Below are 19,680 nucleotides of genomic sequence, written 5' to 3'. Positions count from 1 at the left end.
ACGGTGAAATCGTCCGCCGTATCGCTGCTGGATCACTGCCTGCAGATGTCCAACCCGTCAGATAGGAGCCTACTTCACCATGAAACCCGCTCCTCGGCTGTTACACAGATGAAATCTGAGCACTCTATTTAAGAGGGGCCAATTAAATGAACGTTATTTCATTGATTTTGACAATGTAATTACTTTAGAAAACAACACCAGACAATCGTCGAGAAGATTAGAAGGATCTACTTTGCATTGAAAAGATATTTTTTTTAAAAAGCAGGTGACGGGCTTTTAAAAATGAATCCTAAATCGTGACTTGATCATTAATAATGAACGAGGAAAACACAAAAACAACAGATGTAAATCTTGACTTGAAAACTAACCAAAGAATGAAGATGAAAATGAGCCTGCATGGCTAAATCTGGCACATTTACATGGAACCCCCCCCATGGGAAAGGCATTAGTACAGGACTAAGTGATTTCATTATCAACTCCACACTCAGCTGGGTGCAGTGTGGGCCTGTGGTCATACAAGCGACCCTGTAATAATAATTGTACACTTTGACAGCGAGATATCCGCTCGAGGGTTCCTTGATCAAGGAAGTGAATCTCAACAATTTCCAGGAGCACCGCCCGATTGCTCCACCTCCACTCTGACCTCGCTGCAGGAGGGAAGAACGGCCACAGGTGCGTTGCACTGCGCCCAAAACAGCGAGAGTCAGTGGCTACAAGAGTCGTTTTCCTCGTTTTTACCTCAAAAAGACCTCTAGTCTACACGGTGCAGCGAGAGAAAGGTTTACGGAGGGAATCGACGGATTACTGCTCTTAGTGCCTACATTGTTATGCACACAAACGATCAAATTACCATGTGTTCAAGGCAGAAAAACAAGAAAGGTGTAGCGCATGTTAAAAAAAACAAACAATGCGATTAACCTTATAGATGCAATCAGCGTGATCAGAGAAAGATACGTGGATTTTATCTAACAGGGTTGCCTGAGAATTGAATTTGAACCCGTAAACACTTTTTCTGAACAATGAACTATCAGTTTATCAACTGAGATTGACCCCCTCCCCTCCCCCATCTTAGAGGAGAAAAATAATGGCCAGCGTACCACAAGGTTACACCACATTAGCATCATGGAAGAAATGTGTTTGTGAAGGCGATTACTGGGGGGCATCTGTGACATTGCAGAATAATTTGATAGGGTCGTCAAGAGACATTAGTCGCTTTGCGTCGCTGGAGCATCGGAACGGGTAAATTAATGGAACGCTCCAACAGGCGAGCCGTGTAAACATCCTCACCGGTGTGATGCCTTAACTCTGGTTATTGGCTATAATCAGATAATGGGCAAGTAAATGTAGCCTCTTTAAAAGTCAGGAGAGAAAGAGAGAGGGAGAGACAGTTATGCTGCCTGTTTTCAAATTATTTCTGATGCAGGGAAGGTTGGAGGAACACTTATTTTCCAGAACCATATCTGTACTGTTAGTCATTCCTGCATCTACTGTTGGCAGGGATCCAAGCTGGAGGTGAAACACACCGATAAAGGACAACGCCGCTGTGTCTTTTGAGTGTCTCAGTACTCTCTGCTGGATTTGTTTTTAGGAAGGTTAGGGAATCAGGTCGAGTACTTTTGCTGCCGCTGTACAGGAAGTTGCTCTATAGATTTCTGTAACGATGTAATCATGAGTAAGCGCTACATCTTTGGGCCCAAAAGTTAAAAAAAACTGATGTGGTAACTGACAATTAAATATGGGATGACTGTGAAGAGGAATGATTGGCTGTTTATGAGGATGGAGGAATGAGAACATGATGCGGTTTTGTACCTCAGGTTTTGTTCGTCGTTTACTCCTCCTGAAAATGTAAGACTTCAGAAAGAAAAGAAAAAAAAAAACTTGGTTAAAATCATGCAGTGCATTAAAATACTAATACACCATTTAATAAACACTAAACAAAGATATTAAAAAAAAATAATGTTTTGGCCATCAAAGTGAGTATCTGTGCTGACGTTAGTATTGTTGCTATTTGTACTGTTTACCAGCAGTCAAATACAAACTGAGTGCTGTTGTCACATGATTCAAATTGATGTTGGAACCATGATTGTGGTGTTTTGTTTGTGTAATCCCATCTTTTGCTTAGGCTATAGTGATAAGAGCACTTATAACACAGTCACACATACATACTATCTTCGGCTGGAGAGGCAACAGGATGGCGGCGACGCCCACTAATGCTTTGTTCACAACGCTTTTTCATACGAGTTTACTCGCTGACTTTGTGGTTAATTCGTGTCATTCGCTTTTTCGCAGCGGAAAAGGGGCGTGGCTTATCTCCGTAAAAACAGTTACTATTTCCGCCATCCACCATTGAAATAACCACCAGTTCTGCTTTATTAACTTTGCATGCAATCGACTCGTGTGAACAATTTGCAACACTTTTGGTGTGCACACAACATAAGATAGTTTTATTTACAAAAAAAGAAGACAATTTTACTAAATAAGAACACTTAAAAAAAAACAGATTGCATAAATCTTGACGGTTTAGTGGATTTCATTGAGCAGCAAACAACTATTTATTTCAAAGTGAAATGGAGCATTGGCATCATCCTCAGGGAGTACGGTCCTACTATTTTTTTTAATCTCGGGCCGCAGCACACGGAAAATTCCCTGACGCGCCGCTCTCACCTTTGTGCTGGCCCTCATGCGTCTACTTTGACAACAATGGGTGCGAGGGCGCAAGGAACACGCAGCATGAATTTCCCATAAGTGTTCTTCAGATAAGAGCCTTTGTAGAAAACCCTTTGCCAGACAGAGGAAGGAGCAGAAGAGTAGTGCGTTTGCTCACGCTCATGCATAAGTAACAACTTGTGTATACTTTTCAGATCATATAGATTTCCATCATGGCCTAGTCAGACACTAACAAGACAGAAGCACGGACATGAGTTAATGTTTCATGTCATTTCAGAAGGAATCATCAACTGTTTATATAGTCCAGGTCCTGATGGGATTGGATATAAAGTGCTACTGATGCCACCAATGGGATGCAGAGTCTCTTTATCTTTAGCTCTCTTGGACCGCGAGTGTCCCGCGACACCCTGTTGCACTTGTGTTTCATGTTCAAAACCAAATCGGCTCTGTGTGAGTGAAGACGCATATTATTCGTATAAATTGTGTGTTGTTCACAGAGGGTACATTTAGCTGTCACACACTTGCCTTTGCTGAGATATTAAAGTGTCACAAGCGACATATCAGAAGAAGAGCGCATACGTAACCAAAATGGAAGCAGTGGAAGCTTTTTGTTTCATTCATTTCATGGCGGTTTGTGGTTTCTGGGATCATTCAGGTCAATATTGTTTAAGGCCGTAAGGCTTTTTCAGTTGCGCTCCATTCATGTTAAAAAGAGTAGTTTTACTGATTTTTTTTTTACTGCAGTTAAGCCCGAAGGATATTTGGGTCATCATCTGTTTTGTAGCTTTAAGGTCATAATAATATCCTTGTCCCCCTTTAGGGGGAACTGAATGAAAGCAACACCTTTTTAATCTATTGTAATCTAATTAAAACACCACCTGAAGGTCCTCAGCCTGGAAAACTACAGGGTGAGTCTAAAACCCAAAATTAATTTGTCCTAACAAGCATCGTCTGTGCGGCCAGTACTTGTTAACATTTTTGCATTTACAGAAACTGGAAGTGCCACAATACGTCAGTTCTCAAGCAAGCAGCAACCCAGCTGTGCACACCAGGAACTCATTTCTTCACACCGTAGGAAAAAAAAGTCACAAATGACAAATATGTGAACTAAATACAATAACGATCAAAGAAAAAAAACATGATCTAGAGGTGGAAATCACCAGAGCTCCCACGATACAATATTGTCACGATACTTAAGTCCCGATACGATATTATCGCGATACATTGAGTATTACGATATAATGCAATTCATTACATTTTTTTTCAACCGCAAATTGTCCCCAAAGGAAAACTTTGTCAACAAAAAATACATTTATTTCATTATTCGAGGCCCAAAACGTTTAGAATTGATTAAATAAAAGACCGATACTCGGCTTCCGTGTATCGATACAATATCGCCATGCAAAATATTGCGATACTATGCTGTATCGATTTTTTCCCACACCCGTAATGATCGCGCAGCAGTGATACTAGATTATTTTAAATAGGGAATAGGCATATTTGTTTTTATTTCGTCAGTTCACACGACGCCAAAACCATTGCTGCAGATTGAGACACGGCAGCGGTCGTTCCTTTGTATTCCCAACTTTCCTGAGAACACACTCAACCGTGACCCCCACAAGAGGACTCCATCATCTTTGTGAACCCCTAAACCCCGACAGATGTAGTGCAGCTGGACAGAGGGAAGGGACATGGTGGAGTCCAGGCACCTCAGTTGTACAATGTTTTCCCTCTTCACCTCCAGAGTAAGTTGACGAAAGCTCTCAACTACGTTTCCTTTCCTAAATTAGAAGCCTGAGAAGCCCTTTCATCATAAGCAGTTTTAAATTCTCCCTCCACCTTGCTGACACATGCAGATTGTAGAGGAGGAGCCTTACATGAAAGATTCTTTTCTTAATTGATGTATGATGTCCAGGTGCCCGGCCATATGGTCTCATATTCAAAAAAATGATCAATCATGAAACACTGCAAAAGAAAAAAAATCCACCGGCAACTTGCTCCGTCAAACGGTACTGAACAAACATATTGAAGCTCTATAGCAACAAAACGTTTATGTTAAATGGGACTTTTTTGTTGTTTTATTATTTAAATAACATAAAGCTTGAATGCAGTACATTCTCATGACTTTCCCTCACATTCTGCATTGATGCATCACAGCTACAGCCAATCAGAAACTCACCCACTTCATCTCACTAATGAAGAGCGAAACTGAACGAGATGGCAAACCTGCGATTCCTGCGAACAGCGTCGAGGACTTCACCGTTTGTCTCTGTTCTCTGACTCTCACTGTCTCCCTGACCTGTGTGAGGCGCTATTAAGTGTCCCATTAATCAACGAGCACGCTGCTCTCTGTGCCCGTGTTCCCGCTGCGTCTCGGTTAGATCAAGGATAGGCCAAGATCCTGCTGGCAGATAAACCCACAGAGAGAGCTTGACTGAACGGCTTGCATAGAAATATGTTTTTTTTTCCAGATCTAAAATGTCCTTTGGCCCACATATTGTACATCTCTTCCCCTTTTTTACATTCAGGGAGAAGATACGCATTTAAGGAAACTCAGGATTGTCTGACAACAACAATAACTCAATATTACGGGAGTAATATTATGCAAATTCTCTGACATTTGAACATTTCACAGTTGCCTTCAGTTAGAGGGCAGAAGGACTAATGCAGGCACACCATTGCCCTCTTAAGCTGGAAATGTCAACCTGCTGACATTGAGGAGCCAGAAAGCCACATTATTATTAATTTGGAGTCATGTCTGTGTCCTTATGAACAACGTAAGACCAACATTCACTCTCCTGGTAGCTCTGATTTGGTCTCGTCCAACTCCAGGGAAACAATGTCGGACTATTTAGTGTAGCTGCTACATGTTCCTCCCATCTTCACCAGCTAATCCAAAATAGCATCTGCCTGCTGTTTAGTGTTAGGTGACTCGCATACACTCGCCTTATTCATCCGGGTTTCTTGTTCACATTACGCTGAGGCACTTGATTTGATCCTATTATAAAAGAATATGACTTAAGGGGCTTTAAAAATAGCCTCTTACTACATGCAAATGTTGTGAATGTTTTTACCCCCCAATATAAGACATGGCTAAATGTTGATTGTGTAACCATCAGTCATTTAGTTACAAAAAAAAAGTGTTTTAAAATAAAATTATTCCATTTATTGATCCATTATCTTCCAGCTTTTGCAGTTATTTCTCCAATGAGTCTCCGTGACAGCAACTGATGCAGTCGATAGGAGTTTTGTGATGGCACTAAATCACCTCTATTCCAGGCACCGTATGTTTCCCCCCCCCCCCTCCCATTAAGGTAACAAACACACTGCACTATGTGGTTCCAGAGTTGAATATATTGCAACACAGACAAAGGGACAGGTTGCTGGATACATACATCAGTTAAAAAGATGTGATGGTGATAAAATGGGAACATAAATGAGATGTTTGTGCCCAGGGATGTGTTTATTAAGCACAGGCTGTGCCGTTACACTCGGCTCCGATCCAAACACTCAGCAGCGACTGTCCTTCGCTGTGCCAGCTTCCCTTTTTTCTCTCCTACATTGCTTTTTATTGTTTCATCTAAGCCCCCCCCCCCCCTCACACACCCTCACACACACACAAAAACATCTCTGCTTCCCTGCCACTTGCATATTCTCTCTCCACGCTCTTCTCTTTTCCTCCTACTCTGCTCTTCACTCATGTATTCCCTCAGGTGTCTTTGTCCATCTGTCCTTCCCAGTCTTATTCCATTTCACTTCACCTCCCTTGCTGGCATTTCCCCCCTCTAACCCTCAAGTAATCTCTCCAAATATATTCTTTCTGTGCTGCCTCCACCTTCCTCTGCACTCTTTCCCTTCATTTATTTTGGGCCATTTCTTCCTTGGTTTGAAGCACACTTTCTCTGCACAGTATTGTCTCCTTTTTTTCTGTTGTTGGGGACTAAATGTTACTTCAGCCTCCATTATTGACATGCTATTGTATGAAGGCTGACAGGGTCATTGATGTGTTTACACTCCTATGACCCACGGGCTCCTGACACTTCAAACCCCCCTTATATCTTTTTTCTTATGTGTTCAGATCAGGAAGGCTCCATTGCTTTCTAAGTGGGAACTGGGTCATTGCAGCATGAGTAGAAGTATAGGTTAGAGAACAAAGTGTACAAAAAGCAAAAGCCCCCCCCAAAAAATGCAGCTGAAATTCTTTTGGTAAATCACATTTTTAGTTTCTTGCAGTTATGGACAACAAAAATATCATTATACCCACAGATACTGTGTCTCCCATCGCATCACAGTCCTTTTTTTTTTATTGTCCTTTAAATTTTTTTTTAAAAAGGGACGTGCTCATGTTCATGAATGTTGACTGCAGTGCCCCAGATCCCCAGAATAAAACTTGACTTCACGTCCCTTTGGATGTGCTGTCGTACTCTTCCCCAACAAAAAACATCCACATCTTTTTGTGAGCTTTTTTATTTCACCTCCTTTTCTGAATCAGTCGTCTCTCTTGAAGGTCAATCAACAGAAACGCAGTCATTAGTGCAATTACGTTGGAGTTTTAATCGCAGATATTTCACCGCTGTATAAAAACTCCCACCGCTGGTATCAAAAGACAAAAAGGAGCCCGAGTCAAAGAGCCTCGTTACATTAAAGGGATACTTGTAACACAGACCCGGCCTAATAGGTTTCAACTAATGAGCTTTTTGCCAGTCTCTTTGCTCAAAGTCTCCTTAGGAGCTGTCAAAATTATGGAATATAATAAAACCCAACTACAAGTTTGACAGTAGGGATGTGGGAGATTAGTCAACTAGTCGAACGCGGAGATCCTTGCGAGTCAGCACGAGAAACAATCGGATCAACATTATGTTTATAAATTTACATATTTAAATTAGATATTGACGAGGGAGGTCACAACATGAAATTCATATATCACAATTATTGTTGGTGGAAATATTGGTGTTTAATGGTTTTCTAGTCATCTATCCATATCAAATGAGGAATTAAAAAAAAAAAAAATCGTTGTCAGGCCAGCTTTCAATTATTATAATAAGCTTCTTGTATTATAAATATCTGTTTTATATTGCTGTGAGCTGCTTCAAAACAACTTTATTTAAACTATTTTCATACTAACACAATAATAACATTGCCGCTGTTAGCTGTTTTTGCTATCGCGACTTTCTTCCTGCTAATTTCAACACAGATTTGTTTATTCCCAATGTAGCAATACCAGGAATCAGAGACTATGAAGCATTAATTCTCATCTCCTGGTCGCTTCTTTTTTTTTGTCAGTAAAACTTTCACCTTTTCTATATCCAAACTGCAGATTTATTTTTGGCAGATATAAGATTGGTACGTCCCTCTGACATTTGTCAAACTCTTCTAGTCAAAACTTCTGGTGAGTGGCATTACTAACACACACACACAAAAAACGGCACGCACGTGCACACACACACACTCACGAGATTTCACCACACGCAGACAGGTCCTGCGACAAGTGTCCACAGAGCGCAACAATGCAGCAATTCTTACGATTATGAAACTGTGATGTGATATAACAGCGGCTATTGGCAAACTTGCTAATCCCAACATCCCTAATATTGACATATGCAGTCTAAGCCTGTGATGCGTCTCCTCCCTGATCTGAACTCATCAGCCGCTCCCTGACATATTTCCACCCCGTTGCATTCTCCTGGCATCAGCCTGCCACCAGCTCTTCTTTCCACAATAGCTGCAGGGTTCAGCCGTCCGTCAGGTTCCCTCCTGACCGGCTGGATTTGCCAACAGAAAGGGCCATCATGAAATGTCATTTTGTTTCAGGCTTTCCAAAGAAGCTTTTGAATGTCTGTGATGCTGTTCTGCAAGACCATTTCTAGTCATGTCATTTATTTATTCTTTAATCAGATATTTATAGGGATAAATGACCATTTTGCCTTATTTGGACTCGATTTTAGTTTGACAAATATCTTGATCAGCTGCTTGTGTTTAGTCAAAAACTTTGGTTTCTTTGGTAAATAAATTTAAAAAGTGGCTCTGTACAAAGCATGTTCATATTCCGTAAAGCTTGGATGGAAAAAACTAATGCAAAGTAGTAATACTCAGCTCGAGTACTGCCAAGTTTCAAAGGATACCCTTCCAAAGTTGAGTGAAAACGTATTTCTTTTACACGTACCTTTCAAAGTGTTAATCAAACACTTAAGAGATCAACAAGGTTCGGGATGCAGTTGACTTGTTCAGTTTCTAAATGTCTTTCCTCGAGGTGCCATCTCAAAAATGATTTTCATCTTTTATTCAGCATGGTTCTCTTTCCATGACTGCAAAGTCAAGATGCATCAGGGAAAACGGATTTGTAAGAAGATTTATACAACGTCAGGAATTACCATTTTGGTTACTTTCAATAAAAAACAACAACCATCACATCGTATGCCGACTGCTGCAATCACAACAAACCAGCTTTCACTATTCAAACAACGTGCAATCAGAGTGTTGCCCTTTAAGGGCGGAAGCCATTCGATTTACAAACTACTCGACAGAACGCATAGGTGACTTTGTTGAATATAAATTTTGCTTAGGGAGTTTAGATGTGAGCCAATTGCACCCCTACAATGCAATGCAATGTAGGAGGATCTTTTTTTCCACCAAGGTTTTTTTTTCAGATTTGTCTGCAAAAATCACTGCAAACCAGAATGTCCTTTACACTAATAAGTTGGTTATAAAGTGGACTGGGCGGTGCTTGTTTGATTGTTTTTAACATGTTTGCCTTCATGTATTCTGACTCTTGCCCCGGGTGACAGCATGTTTTTCATTAAAGCTTGATGATGTCACTGAAGGTGTGAAAATTGCTGTTGAGAGACTGCCAACAAGACCATGAGCAAATGTTTAAACTGAAAAACCTGCATTTATAAAAGGAGATGGCAACATAACCACGACCCCTTTAAAACGTTGGGTCTGAAGCGAGTTTCCATGAGATGAACATATTGTATATGAAAACAGAGTTATGCTTGTATACTAGAGACATTGATGCAGCACCAGGGTATCGTGCTCTCAATCAACAAAAGAAGATGTAAAACAAACATCAACTCCAGAGTAGGACTTCATTGGAATATAAAACCTTAACTGTTATAGTAGATTTAAAATATAGGAGAATATATGCATATGTCAAGTACATTGTTTAGTTTTACTTTAAAATACAAGACTGGATTAAGTACTACTGTCTTTAGTTCGCTTGCAATATGGTGGAAGTTATCACTATAATACTATTAAATGACATGTTCTAATATGTAGATACAAATGTGGATGAAGCAAAAAGGTTGATCAAACTAATGAAAATAAAAGGTTTTCCAATGTAAAACAACTCCTTTTCATTGAACATTTTTTAGACAATTTCAGCATGAATGATGATATAATATTAATTGGATGGAAGTCAATTAAGAACTATTCAACACTGACAGAAACTAACACTGTAGTATATTGAGTTGGCTCATACAAGGAAGCAATTGCTGTCGTAAACTGAGAATACAATGTTACCTCATCCTTATGATGCTGGTTAACAGAAGAACAAAATATGAAAAACAAGAAGTTTACACCATATGATATATATCAAGATGACAAAATGGCCTGAAGACATTTATCAAGCGATTACTGAAAAGCTGCTTTACTTGTCAAAGATTATCTCAACCACGACTATTAAGCATAGAACAATCTCCTTCATTCGCCCTTTTATTATAGTCTTTACGTTATCATTTCATCATGCTGGTTTGCCATGTATTAAATTGGCTAGATGACTTAAATTGCAGTTTTTTATTAAATTAACATTATCGTAGTAAACGTAAAATATTGAGCGTGTGCATGTATTAATACCCTGCATGCCGGATGTTTTTAATGCCGGTGAAAAACTGCAGGTCTCAAATCCACCGCCACTTGAGATTACGTGGAAACAGGGACAATTTAGTGTTGACAAGATGAACAAGCAGCCGACACCAAACCTACAATAATGATATCATCCAATATTAAAGGGCCTCAGTATGTAGTTGTATATGCAACCATTGAGTACAATATCCGCAATCTGGAGGACAAAACCAAGAGGCAGCAGGAACACATTGAACGGTTTGTATGCTTTATCTGCCTTTTTCTCAGGGATGGCTTGTTTTTCACATTTGGACATTAAACAATCTAAATAAATACAGTCAACAAGAAGAAGCTATAAGAGATTATTGTTGTAACTTCCTGTTGCCTTTGCAAAATCTTGTACTTTAAGTCTGTCAAAACAATTTCTATTTGGGGCAGTTTCCCAAATGCAGACTTGGAGATGTTCAAGATGCTCGCCAACGAGAGAAAAAGAAAGACAGCGAGTGATTTCTGAGACTGAGGCGCTGAGCAAACTGCAACCAGCATTAACCTTTGCAGGCATTGACAGAATGATGCGAGAAGTGAACTGTACCCAACCTTATCATTCTCCGACTGGGATGCTTGTTTAATATGCTCTCTAGGGGGAGTGTGAACGAGAGTGTGTGCATGTGCTATCGCTGAAGTGAGTGTTTCTCCTTGTAGGTGCTATTTATGATTAATGACATTGTTTTCCGTCACTCATGTGTTGCTGGTACACACATGCAAGTGAGTGTTTTAACTAACTATGCCGTATGCTTTACATCTAAAAGGGGAAGACTTGTGGTGTAATGTTGGTACTAAAATATTCTCTGAACAACAATATTCTGTTAAAATGCATGTGAAGCAAAAATATGGCTATTAATAATGTATTGCCTCTTTTTTCATTTAATATGTTACATGAGACCTTTAGTTTTACAATTAAATTGGTTTTCTTTCCACACTTATTGAGGTTGGCAAAGACTATAAAATATTCAGAAGGGAAGATAGTTCGGCGAACTGTATAATTTGGCAGAAGTCACATTTTATTTTTTATCCAATACCACTCAGTGTCAATTTCTCATAAAATGATTCATCAAAACTGCAATATCCTGTGGTACAAATATTCACAAATCGATGGCTGCTAAATTTGTCTTTAATTATGTTCTCGACCAAGTCATAATAATACTGTCTACAGGTTTACAAATATTGTTGTGGACATTAAAGTTCTGAAGAAAAAAACCCATGAAAATAGCGCAGTGGTTTTCTTTTCATTTGAAAACCCCCAAAAATGTATGCACTGCTTTCTGGACCTCATTCATATGAATATGTAGTGTCTTGTCAACCAATGCAGTGCAAATATGTAAATACATTGTGTGTCACGTGCCTTTGGAGGCAGAAATGTGGGAAAAAACAAATTAGCATAAGTGCAGCTACTCCGCTGCATTACATTTGAATTCTAGGGAGGCGGTGTCCCGAAAACTCCTTTACCCCGTTCACTCCCAGTGCAGTTTCACATTTCTACAATCTGTCTCACAGTCTGCTCCTTTCAACAGAACCACTTTGCTTTGATCTGGGATTAGTTTCATACAATGTGTGACTTACAATTGGTTTTACAGAACATCCGTAGCGTGTAACAGCTTGTTGACCTTGTACTAGACACACGTTGCCTCGGCGCGTACAAATTGCATCTGTTAAGTGTTGAATATTCACTGTCCACATTGAGACAATATGTACAAGAGATCTTGCCAGATTCAGAACCAAGACTTTGCAATCACAGAGTTTCTACGCAATGACAAAACCAATATATACTTTCATTTCACACACCAGTGTATCATTTCAAAACCAGTACTAACGTTTTGATGAGGAGCATCTTGAGTTTGCCATGTCCTGGTGTAACAGCAACAACAACCATTACATTGCTGTTGCTCCATTCTCAAAAAAGTCCCTGTTAAGAGCACCCTGTACTGCCGGTGCTGGATTGATAGTAGCAGAGGGAAAGGTTTCACAGGGACTTTCTCTCCACAGAACGTGTGAAAAATGAACTATCGTCTCTGAAAATAACAGCTAATCTCTGGGGCCCATGTCGCACAGTTGTTTTCTAGTTATCCAGGGAGGATGTGTTTTTTTGGAAACCTAGAGGGGAACATTGTGTACGAATGTAGGTTGTTACAGCGGGATGATTTCGCGTGCACTACTTTTTGTAGTTGGACTCAGATAGTGGGAATATGTATCCACGAAGGGCAAAAGACATCGATTCATAACTTAAACCTCAGTGATGAAATTGCCAATTTCAACCACCTCTTACTTTGGATAAGAAAAAAACGTCGTAAACGCCCAATGAATGTGCAGACAAGCTGCGTTTGTTTGATTGGATCTTACCTTTTCCATCTCTCCGCTCTTCCTCTTGCGCGCCGAGCGCGTGATTTTGACGGTGACGGCGTTCTCCTCTCCCTGGCGTCGCAAAGCCATGCGGTTTGGCTGGAGAGAGCTGAAGGAGATCTCCAGCTCCGGCCGGGGGAAGCGCCTCGTCCTGCCGTTCTCTGTGGAAATCTCAGAGGCGTCTAGCACTGACTGACAGCCAGCTGAGCCCTGTGGGACCACACAGGACTTTAGATTAAAAAAGGTCATTTCCTGGTCACTCAAGAGAGAAATGTGTCTCGGTCTGAGAATACAGGCTTGTCTGTCTGTTACGACAAGGTCTCGAGGTGACCCAACACAAAAGCCAAAAGCGTCCACCCCCCGTGGACTGTTGCTGAGCATTTGTAAAGACTCAGGCTGCCAAATGTTGACTGCCAATTTATCACTGGCAACCTCTAAAATGTGTATGTACCTGTGTGTCGTGTAAATGTCAAATGAAAACGAAAAAACATTCAGAGGCCTTTGGTGCTCAAAAGAATAAAGGGAATTGGAAATTATAATCTCTTGTAAATCAAGCAGAGTATGACGATGAGGGTTAACTTTCCACATTATTCATTTTTGTCTGTTAATGTCTGGCCAGCTGCTGGCTCACTGGAGTATCTCCAAACAAACGATTTATCGACTGACAATGTGCAGACCAAAATGTGACCAACTTATGTCAACAATCTGAATCATGGCTGTGAATATATCATGTTTGCTGTTTTCTTTCCAGTACTGAAAATTGTAACAAGCAAATTGTTTGAACATTAATGTAGTATCATACACTGTTATTGACTTTTTTTTAATTGCCAGACAGTTATTAAGTCATTTTAAGCACTCTTTTAATGACTCTAATCCAAATGCAATGTTGTCCCCCCATTATGGTCACTCATGTGAACCGCGGATTAATTACATAGTTTAACGTTACCATCACAGCGTGAAATAATGTTTTACGGATGATCGTTGGAAAATGTAGTCTTGGTGAGACACTTTAGGACATGCATTGTTTGAAAGGGAACATAAATAGAAATTAAAGATGACTGTTGTATAATAAGGAAATAAAAGAGGTGATTAGAGGTACTTGTAATCACCTCTTTATGATATATAATATTATAAGTTATAATATATGAATTTAAATCAAGAAACACTATAGATGGCTGTATAAAGTATAGTGAAATATATGAAGGAAACTTTTTTTTGACAGTTTATACTGACTTCAAAGCAGTAAAAATTACTTTTGGGACAATAGTCCTGAGCCTCGTAGCCCAGCTGCTCTCGTCAAACCACAAAGGGAAGATCTGTATCTGCCAATATGGATCATCAATGATAAGCCATTAGTATCAGCAGCAAAAAAAACGTGACCGTGTACCTCCAAAAAATTACATTTTCCTTTTGTGCTGATCTAATCTGACTCTGATACGATACAAACCAAGAGTTTTACGATCCATTGAACAACTAATTTGTAATGTGAAAAAAAGGAAAATCTCTAATTTAAAAATATGTATTCCACCAGTGTCTGCAAACACTTTTTTTACTTGATTCATGGAGTAGACCACAGACCTGTCTTTTCCATATTCATGTCATCTCATGAGCGTACCTGACTGCTGACTGACGACCTGGTATCCCTCCTTCCTGCTGATTTCCTGCTAATTGTTTCACACTCGGGCTTTCCAACCACTGCAGCAGGGTTCACATTGCTTTTAATCTGTCACAGGCATAATGAGAAATAAAACATGAAAATACAATCAATGCATTATTTAATACTCTTTACCTACATTTCTGTACCAAGTGTAAAAAGCTGTACACAAATAAAGAACACAATATTGTGCATTTTAAAGTTCCGCCTCTGTTTCTAGAGCTAAAGGTCTCTCGCATGCGGATCCTCTAAAATCCACCAGACAGTGTGTCAAACAAGTGTAACACTAGTAATGTCAACGCACAGTGAAAGATGACCAGTCTTTGGTGTACCATGATTTACCGTGACGCAGGAGTGGTTTGAGAACCTGCCTCATTTTTGATAGATTTTAATCTTAGTTGTGCTTCATGTAAAAAAAAATAAAAAATGTAAAATAACAATGCAAGAGCATTCTGTATGTCTGTGCATGCAAACTTCTTAAACTTGCAATATATTGATCCACCCTGAATGCACACTAGGAAGCATATGTTCAAGATGCCGACCGCTGCTAGAGCTGCTTCTTTGTAAAGGATGAAACCCCTTTCAAGCGAGCCTGGGTGGTTGAATGTAAAAATAAAACATAAGATATGTTTGGGGGGGTATTCCTTTAAGACTGACCGGTGTGACTGTATTCTCCTGCTCGGCGTTTAAGGCTTTGAGCTCTTCCTTCAGTCGTGAGATCTCGGCCTCCCTTTCAGACAGAGCAGCCTGCAGCTCTGCCACACAGGCGCCATTATCACCATCGCCACTCTGTAACAGGAAGTTCAAGGACACTGAGGATGTTTTCATGCTTTTCAACCAACATGTTATCCAAAGCTTTAAAAACAGTTCATTTAAAGGATATTTTTAGGGACTAGACACTACATCGTGTATTACTTATCAGTATAAATCCACAATATCATTTTTATCTCAAACAGTACGAAAGATTGACGGACTTTAAAAGTTTAAGCACAGATAACATTAGCATTAGAACGTTTTCAGCAAATATGATATTAAGAACACATTACTGATTATTATTTCACACTTTCTTATCATATTGTAGACAAAATAAAATATTGCTTATATATAATATTGCTAGCGCTGAGGTTGCCATTAACAATGGGAGATTCAGTTCTGACATTTCATATTAAGTAAAAAACCAAAATAAGACAACAGAACATTTTGAGCGAGGATGGAACCATGGAGACCTGAATAGGCGTGACCACTATCCCCGAACAAACGAACAAAACAACACAGTCAGTGGAAAACTCTGGCAAGATTGAGCTGCATGTGAAACAAATGATGGAATTGCTTCCAATGCACCATGACTCTGGTTCCCAACCCTCATCTCTCCTTGAAAATGTGAAATGTATTTCTGTTGAAAGCAGCAGGATCCTGGAGAAAAATAGTGTTGGCACGGAGTGACACATGGCTAGCATGAAAGGCAATAAAACAAGCCCATACAATTCCATTTTATAAAGATTATCATTTTCTATTCAACTCAATGGTCAATTAATGTACTATAATTATTACTTCTCATCAGCCTACCAATCTATTAACTCACTAAGTAGTTAAAAAAAAGTAAAAGTAATTGACTTTGCTGAATATACATAGTTTTTGCCAAAAAAAGTTCACTTTTTTAAAGTCTGAACACAAATAGTTTCAGCCAAAAACAACCTGGCGGATAATTCTGACCTCTGAACTGAAATCGGCCAAACTACCTTTGGGCAAAGCACAACATGCTGCACAGGATAGGACCAAACGCAACGAAGAGAACTGAAGATGTAGGGAAGAGATTCATTAAAGCTACACAAACAAGAATCTGTCAAGGCTTCCAGGGTTATTATTTGGTCCTTGATAGCACACCAATCTCCATGTTGCAATAGACAAAACATGCTCGGGTACTCAAGAAATATCAACGTTCAATACGCTGTCTTCATAGTTGCTGGTGTGATGATATGAAAAAGGTTATTTACAAGTCAAACGTTTGAATAAAAAAAGAGAATAAAAGAAAAATCTTTCTTTATAATACACGTTTTCAGCAGCCAACAATGGAGCCGAGTTGTGTCTGAAATCTCCTTCAAGTTTAGATTACATTTGAATAAATACAAATTGTATTAATTAACAACTAAAATGTTTATTATTACTTTCAATAATCTGTCTATTATTCACACAAATACTTAAACTGGTGACCCTAAGCTTAACAGGTTACGCAAAACTGGAAGATTCTCTTTTGCCAAATACACTCCTCTGTCATGTGACATTACAAGAATCATTTAGTAAAGAGAGTAACTTAACTATTTATATCTGATATATATTTTTGTCACAAACTGGACTCCAAAGTTGCCCTTTTTTTCCTTCCCTGGGGTTTCGGTAAAGTGGTTTTCCAATCTCTGTCCCTGCACAACAGCAGGGTCTGCTCTCAAAACGAATCCTATCTGAAGGGTAAATCAACACTAAATTAAATGGGGCAGAACATTGTTGAAGTGGTTCAAACTTTTAGTAAAGTTTCACCTCTAAACCCCAATCAATGATTTCACAGCAGGTGTTTTGCCTCAACAGACGATGGGAACAAATTGCTCTGACATTATTGATTGGAGTGGGTACAGAGATGAAATGTACTACTGGGATGTCTCAAGTAGGGGAGAGCAGCTACCATCTTTTTGTTTCTGTTACAAAACCAATGAAATCCTCACAACAGTACACACAAGTGGGCCGCTTAACTAAGATGTGAGACACTAATATCCTATCCTCTTTCGCCCCATCTCTACCTCCCATTTAACAGAAGCTGATCTTGCTTCTTTTTTTTTAAATATTACACTGAAATTCTGAAATTACTGCCAGTGTATAGTCCCTGTATGTGTTATTATCTTTATGTTATACTGACCTCTTGTGGGCGCTGTGTGGCACTCTGTTGTAGCTGTTGGATGAGTTTGTCTTTCTCTGCTTGGCTGGAGAGAAGCTTCTGTAGCTGGACCTCCAGAGCTGCTACCAGAGTGTCTCTCTCCTTCCTCCACTTCTCCATGATCTGCTCCTTCTCAGCCAACTGGGATGATAGCGACTCCTGACAAAGAGGCAAATGGACATGCAAAATATGTGTGAGAGCGATTAAGAGATACACTAAAAGAACACCACCAAGGTTGCTATGATTATTAAAACAACAACAAAAAAACATGTTGGATAAATTAAATTACTAACACAAGTGAGGCAAAAGCAAGGTCATGCAAATCAGAATGTTTTTTCCTCTGTACAGTGGCCTTTTTGGACATGTCAGGCTTCTCAGGATTAGCTTTACATTGTCAGACTTCAGCAGGTGGATTTCAGCTCAGCCACCGCTTTGAGATTAATTCTAACACGTTGGAAACTGCAGCAAGAGTTTCACGTGTTTTCACATCATCCTTTTCCTACCAACTGGCTCTGCTGCCGAGTGTGGCGTTCTCGGTCTTCGGCAAACTTCCTCATATCCTGGTTCCTCTTGGCCTCCGCGTCTTTAGCCTGGCCAATCAGGGACAGCTTCTCCTCCAGCCACTTTTTGCGTTCGGTCTGGTGTTTCTCTGAACACAGCTGTACACACAAACACACACACACAATGCTTATTCAATTCATTTATTAAGGATAATGTTAGTTTAAGTGTCCAGAACACATTTGAGGTGCACATACATGTGATCAGGGTGAGTCTGTTTCCTGAAATTTTGTGTTCTAAAAAAATGTTTTTGTTGTTAAAAGATCTGGTCTAGTTTAAGTTCTGCGAGGTCTAAACGCAAAAGAAAGTTAAATAAATACTGTTTTGCTAATTGTTGTGGCGAATCTACAAAGACACGCATGTTTAAAATATTCTTCCATCTATCAAATGTTTAACAAGGATTAACTAATTATCTACAGTAATGAATATTCCTATTGGTACAACAACATTTTGAAAATGACTTCCCTTCAATACCTTTAAGCTTTCCTGAGCCCGGTCACTTTCTTGTTTGGCCAGATTGAGGTCATCTGATGGGCCTTCGACTTGAAGGCGTGCGCCGTTTCCACGTCGGTCCTGCTGCAACAACAGCCCTTTCAATTTCTCCACCTCTGTAATGGTTGAAACCAGAGAACAAGACACGGCACACAATTTATAATTGCATTGAAATCAAAGAAACTAAGTACTTTTAATATAATGTTGTCTACGGTCCTCGACCCTCAGGTGTATAAGGAGTGACAGACTTCTATGACTTCCATTTCTATTCTCTACATCTTGCCATTTATAGTTTTTACATTTGGAAAGTTTCAACTACAAGCTGTGCTTTGGGAAGATGGTGTTTTAAAAATAAATCCTCTCAGTAGTCTAGCCTGCAAGTTATAAATAATACTTCTGTGTGGTGGAGGAGAGTCCACCAATACATACGGCAGTTTATCTGTTTTTTTGAGCCCACATAAAGTTCTCTTTTATATTGTTTCTGCTCTCAAGTTTGCATCTTCTTGTGGTGTTTTATACTTTCGGCATCCTATTTTTGACCTTATAGTGACTTAACAAGGATTGACTTCCTAAACTGACTTTGGTATCTGGTATTTATGTGTGTTATTACTGTGAGGACACACATTTGCTCCGGTCTCTGTGAGCAGTCAGTTTCATTTAATGTCTTTTCTGAACATTCTGGTTTCTCCGCAGCTTTCAAGCATAAGAGGATTAGACTAAGCGGCCCGCAGGCCAAACCCCTTTCAAAACAATAAAATCCACATTCTTTTCACTACGTCGAATTTCTTTTCATGTTCTTTCTTTGATTTTTTCAAATCCTTACCGCTCGAGAGTTCCTGGACGAGGTTAAGTTTCTCCTCCAAGACCTGCTCCATCTGGTCCTGCGTCTCCTCCTGCTCCGTCAGCGCTAAACGCATGTCGTCCAATACACACTCCTTGGCTTCAAGTTCTACAAAGCAACAAAAACACACACGGCCACCCACAAACAAAACAAAAAAAAAGGTACAGGTTTACATGCAGAACACCGTAATCAACCAAACTAACACCATGCCAACGCAACCTACTACATTGTTCATCCTCTTGCTTTTATTAAAAGGTTCAGCCAGAGAGAAAGTTCAGACTATTTGGAGGGTTCAAACTTGAGGTTTTG

The 19,680-nt window shown here is 39.7% G+C and overlaps 1 protein-coding gene across 2 annotated transcripts in view; it reads right to left on the bottom strand.

Annotated features, from left to right (window-relative positions):
- kif20ba (kinesin family member 20Ba) overlaps window positions 1-19,680 on the bottom strand; it is a 40,531-nt gene that overhangs the window by 7,253 nt on the left and 13,598 nt on the right. The window contains exons 24-31 of one of the 2 annotated variants that reach the window (XM_068568276.1): window positions 19,354-19,479; window positions 18,513-18,646; window positions 17,984-18,139; window positions 17,463-17,639; window positions 15,215-15,346; window positions 14,519-14,626; window positions 12,904-13,113; window positions 1,810-1,851 (exon numbers count right to left, since the gene is read on the bottom strand). In XM_068568276.1, coding sequence (XP_068424377.1) covers window positions 1,810-1,851; window positions 12,904-13,113; window positions 14,519-14,626; window positions 15,215-15,346; window positions 17,463-17,639; window positions 17,984-18,139; window positions 18,513-18,646; window positions 19,354-19,479 — 1,085 coding nt within the window. The remainder of the gene's footprint in view (window positions 1-1,809; window positions 1,852-12,903; window positions 13,114-14,518; window positions 14,627-15,214; window positions 15,347-17,462; window positions 17,640-17,983; window positions 18,140-18,512; window positions 18,647-19,353; window positions 19,480-19,680) is intronic. The other variant, XM_068568277.1, reaches the window with a different exon arrangement.

Source organism: Clinocottus analis, unplaced genomic scaffold (genome assembly GCF_023055335.1).
Source record: "Clinocottus analis isolate CAN_PGR_092001 unplaced genomic scaffold, fCliAna1.0.p SCAF_8, whole genome shotgun sequence".
In the NCBI taxonomy this organism is placed as follows: domain Eukaryota; kingdom Metazoa; phylum Chordata; class Actinopteri; order Perciformes; family Cottidae; genus Clinocottus; species Clinocottus analis.
Note: the sequence above shows the minus strand (reverse complement) of the source record. Positions and strands in the feature narration are given on the sequence as shown.